The 4,922-nt window shown below is 38.2% G+C and overlaps 1 protein-coding gene across 1 annotated transcript; it reads left to right on the forward strand.

Annotated features, from left to right (window-relative positions):
* Positions 1-230: 230 nt before the first annotated feature.
* Positions 231-3,331, forward strand: LOC21405673 (flavonoid 3-O-glucosyltransferase). Its single transcript, XM_010104694.2, has 5 exons — positions 231-738; positions 1,726-2,621; positions 2,862-2,967; positions 3,059-3,154; positions 3,237-3,331. The coding sequence occupies exons 1-5, from the start codon at positions 231-233 to the stop codon at positions 3,329-3,331; spliced, it is 1,701 nt and encodes a 566-aa protein (XP_010102996.2).
* The last annotated feature ends 1,591 nt before the right edge of the window (positions 3,332-4,922 follow it).

Here is a 4,922-nt window from a genome sequence, read left to right on the forward strand (position 1 = left end):
CTGCAAACACGAGTGTCTTCTCCGCGCGCAATTCTGTTAAACCTTTCCGAATCAACGAATTCCATTTCCATTCAGAAGCGTCCTAATTCAATTTTCCCTCCCATATTTCTCGCCAACCAAACACACAAAATCTTTAATCAATCTACGAGAATTTCGCTTTCTCCATTTGTTCACATCAACACTTCTAGACCAAAATCAAGCTCATAACCATTTCCCAAACATCCCCAACAATGGGGTCTGAAAACCCTAACCCCCACCCGATCCGACATATCGCCGTCTTCGCCTTTCCATTCGGCTCTCACGCCGGACCTCTCCTCAGCCTCGTTCGCAGCCTCTCCGTCGCCGTCGCTGTCGCCGGCGAAGTGAAGTTCTCGTTCTTGAGCACGTCGCGGTCGAACAAAACCCTGTTTTCGAGCGACGAAGGATTCGACAATGTGAGGCCGTACGACGTCGACGACGGCTGGCCCGAAGGCCACGCGCTGTCGGGGAACCCGGTTGAGCCGGTGGAAATGTTCCTGAGGGCGGCGCCGGGGAACTTCAGAAAGATTCTTGGAAAGGCGGAGCAAGAGAGGGGGATAAAGATCTGGTGTTTGGTCTCCGACGCATTCTTCTGGTTCGCCGGAGAAATCGCAGGCGAGAGAGGAGTGCCATGGCTGCCACTGTGGACGGCAGGGCCCAGATCACTCCTGCTTCATCTGGAGACCGATGAGATCCGACGGCATTTGGGAGAAGATCAAGGTATCTACTATATGCACGTACTTCTTGAAGGTTTTTTTCTTTTCTTTCTTTTTTTGGAATGAATGGAAAATTTGTTCAAGTTTAGCTCTAGAATATAATGATCTTGTAAAGATATATCATTACTCATATTTGATTCTAGGTGATAAAAATAAATATATAACAATTCTTTTGGTTTCGAAACAAATTGTCATTTTATCTCTACGTAAAATGTATAACGAATTTAATTTTTATCGTATAATAACTCCAAGAAATGCCATAGTACTGAAAAAGCAAAAAAGAAATATATTACTCCCAGCGAAAATAAAATACCTGATTTACCAAAAAAGAGAAATGCCTTGGTATATATTTATCTGGTTAAGATTGTGAACCTTGTGGTGTGTGGACCATGGATGGAATTCTAGTTCTAAAACGGCATGATGATTTTCCACCATCGACGGTCTTTTATTTTATGGTGCTAGAATAACATAAAAAGTTACTATATTAGTGATATTTCCCATATTTTATCTCAATTTGACCAAATTTGGTCATAATAAATTTTGATCTAAAAGTTGTAATCAGATCAGATTTGAGATAAAACTGAACAAATAATAGCCTACTATTTGTTTGCGTTCTTTTTTTTTTTTGAGTTCACATGTTTAATTTTATGGCTTGTTCTTTTTACGGGTCTGAGTCTAAAATTTGAATTAAAAAGTGAATTATGCGAGATGAAACACTAATAAAAAAAGTTAAATTTGAAATTTTATGAGAAAAAATATTATAGTAAAAAGTTTATGTTGTGATTTAAATTGTAGAAAGAATGGGGCTTACTTATGTCACATGCACAAGTATGCACATGACACATAATAGGTATATATTTCTAACTAGTCTTTAGAAACATGCATTATCAGAATGCACCCCTCCCTAGGTCCTTAGAATTTTTATGAGTTTCGTAACCTCAAAAAAAATCTAATGCTTCCTCATTGTACATTTCAATGCTTATCTTTGCAGGAGGATTATGCAATGACAAAACCCTAGATTTCCTTCCCGGATTTAAAGCCATTCGCATATCAGACCTAGAAGGAGTACTAATCACATCGCAAGACTCGGAATCATCACTCGTCGTTGACATGCTTCACAAAATGGGACTGAATCTTCCCAAAGCAACCGCTGTCCTCGTAAACTCCTTCCACAAAATCGACCCCGAAATCTCGAATCACCTCAAAACCAAACTCAAAAAGTTGCTCAACATCGGACCCTTTACCCTAACCATGAAATTATCTCCACAGCCAAAGCCATTCCTAGACGAAAACGGCTGCTTAGACTGGTTATCGGAACATGAAACCGCGTCAGTCGTTTACGTAAGCTTCGGAAGCGTGGTTACTCCGCCACCTCACGAGATTGCAGCCCTGGCCGAGGCGCTTGAGGAAGCCGGGATTCCTTTCCTGTGGTCGTTCAGAGGGAAACTGGAAGGATTTCGTGAAGAAAAACTATGCAATATTTCTTCTCTGAAAGGGAAGTTGGTTCCGTGGGCGCCCCAAGTGGAAGTACTAAAACATTCCTCCGTCGGAGCTTTCGTGACGCACTGTGGTTGGAACTCGGTGTTGGAGAGCGTTGTTGGTGGCGTGCCGCTGATTTGCCGGCCGTTTTTCGCGGATCAGAGACTGAATATGAGAACGGTGGAAGCTGTGTGGGGGGTAGGAGTTGAGGTTGACGGAGGGGTGATGACGAAAGAGGGAATTGTGGAGGCTTTGAGAAGGGTCTTCTTGGATAATGAAGGGAAGGAAATGAGGGAGAGAATTGCGGTACTAAAGAAGCTTGCTCATGAAGCTGTTGATGCTGGTGGTAGTTATAGTGAGGACTTCAATGATTTGGTGAAGATTGTCACCCAGAGTGTTGGTTCAAACGTAATTAATTTACGGTTGTAGGATTCATACATATATGTCTTTTGTGTTTCTTTCTTTTGTCTTTCTTTTAGTTGAACCATGACTTAAGCAAAATTGAAAATTGTGCATATCTTGAATTGAACTAGTGATGATACGCAATCTTTTTTTTTTCAGTGGTTTTACAATTGTTTTTTTATTTTTATTTTTTTTTCTTCAAAGTATTCATATTTGAATTTTCGCAACTATATTGCTTAAAATTAGCACTCTTACTCTCTCACCCTGATGTGGCTGGAATTTCTCCCCTCAATAGGCCGTGGGCAAGTTTGCGTTTTGTGGGGACCGGAGTTGGCTGAGCCGCCTCTTGGCGGTCTCTAGCCTCTCAGTCCTGTGTGGTTTTTGCTTTTCTTTTGGTTTTCTTGCATTGTTTTGCAAGTGGATGTTGCTCCTCCATGGGTAAGGTGAATCTTTGTATGCTACTGCCGGGAAGGTCGCAAACGTCATCGCGGTCCAGTTCGTACCATTAGAGGTGTGGGAAGTCTCTGATTTGGAGCCATGTAAGGGAAAGCGGCTAATGCTTTTAAATCATAGATCTAGGACGCGACCATTGTGAGACCCTGCTAAAATCACGGGAACTAGGTTGCAAGAGGGAGGCGAGGGAGCCTTTTCCCAAAGCCGTTCTTATCCGTCTTCGCATATTTCCGGCATTGAGGGGCTCGATCTTGTTGGGTTGATCTTTTGGAAACTTTATAGATGTTTTAATATTTTATTTTTTTATGGTTGTGTTGTAATAACGGTGATGGTTTCCCCATCTACCCATGTTTAGTCTCAGTTAGAGATTGGTCTCCCCACCACTCTATGTCTGTGGTGTGTTTCTAAGATAGAGAGTGGTTTGCCCGCCGTTCTAAGACTAAGTTGTGTGATTTGAGTCCATTGTTAGACTAGGATGTGACTCATCTTGAGTCGTTTCTATGTGGCCGAACCTTGTTCTAGTACAACTTTGTGGTGGAGTTCTCTCCGTCTTTGTACTAGTGTAAAATAAAGTTATTTGAGACTACTCATCTTGAGTCCATTGTTGCCTTGTATCTTATCACTTTAGTGGCTCTTTAATAAATATATTTCATTATCGTTCAAAAAAAAGAATTAGTAGTCTCAAATAACTTTATTTTACACTTTTCTATTGTAAAATATGTTGGGCAGTAGGACAATAATTTTATTTTAATAACGTGTAATTGTCGGGGACACACGTTATTAAACTTGTTAAAATACCTTTTATTAACTAGTCACGTGTGTTTAGAACAGTTAGAAAGTTGAATTCTAATATAATGAAAGTATCAAATTTGCAATCTCACAAATTCAGAGGAGAGTTTTGTATCATTTTGTAGAGCTGTGCATTGGATCGAAATCAATATATTTTTTTTTTATTTACTATCCACCATCCAATCTAATTATGCAGAAAAGACCTTTAAAATCCACCCAATCCAATCCAATTCACTAAAGTGCTGTCATCCAATCCAATATTCAATGTATTGGATTAGATCAATCATCCAATCTAATATATTCAATGTATTAGATTAGATCAGATGATTGGACTGGGCTCGTACTTTTATCAGTGCATCTTAATTTTGAAAGACCCACTCAAAATAATAAATGAGAAAAATCTAGCATATAGCATTTTTTTATTTGCAATTGAATTATATAGCATATAAATATATATATATATATATTAGTGTTAGTAAATAATAACATACTTTAAAAACTTTCATTCGTAAAAGAATAAATTTCATAGGGTTTTTGACAAAATTACGTTTCGAACTTATCGTGGTTAATCAAATTACTCCTAAACTTTTAATTTTGATAAATTATTCATAAACTTATAAATTTATTGTAATATGTCCTATTTAACTAAATTTGTTCAAAATTTTTATTAGATTTAAGGAATTAAAGTTGAGATATTAAAAGATTTGTATTACATTTGAATTAGAATGTTAAAATTTTTGGTTAAATGTGTTTTTTTGACACTAATTTACCACAATAGTTGTCAAAATGTAGCATATTATAATAAATTTACAAGTTGAGGGGGCGACTTGCTAAACTCAAAAATTTGGGAGGCAATTTGTGAAATCACGACAAGTTTAAGGGACAAATGTGCTAAAATTCCCTCTGAATTATAAGTCTTATCACAAATGCCCCCGATCTTCATTTTTAACATTTCTTCCTCCCAACTTCAGAATTCTTGCGAATTTTGCCTATCTGTTAAATTTTTGATAGAAAATTACACGTGGTGCTCATTTTGCAAGTTGCCCTTTGTATTATGTAAATGAG

This window comes from Morus notabilis, unplaced genomic scaffold (assembly GCF_000414095.1).
Source record: "Morus notabilis unplaced genomic scaffold, ASM41409v2 Scaffold317, whole genome shotgun sequence".
Taxonomy (NCBI): Eukaryota; Viridiplantae; Streptophyta; class Magnoliopsida; order Rosales; family Moraceae; genus Morus; species Morus notabilis.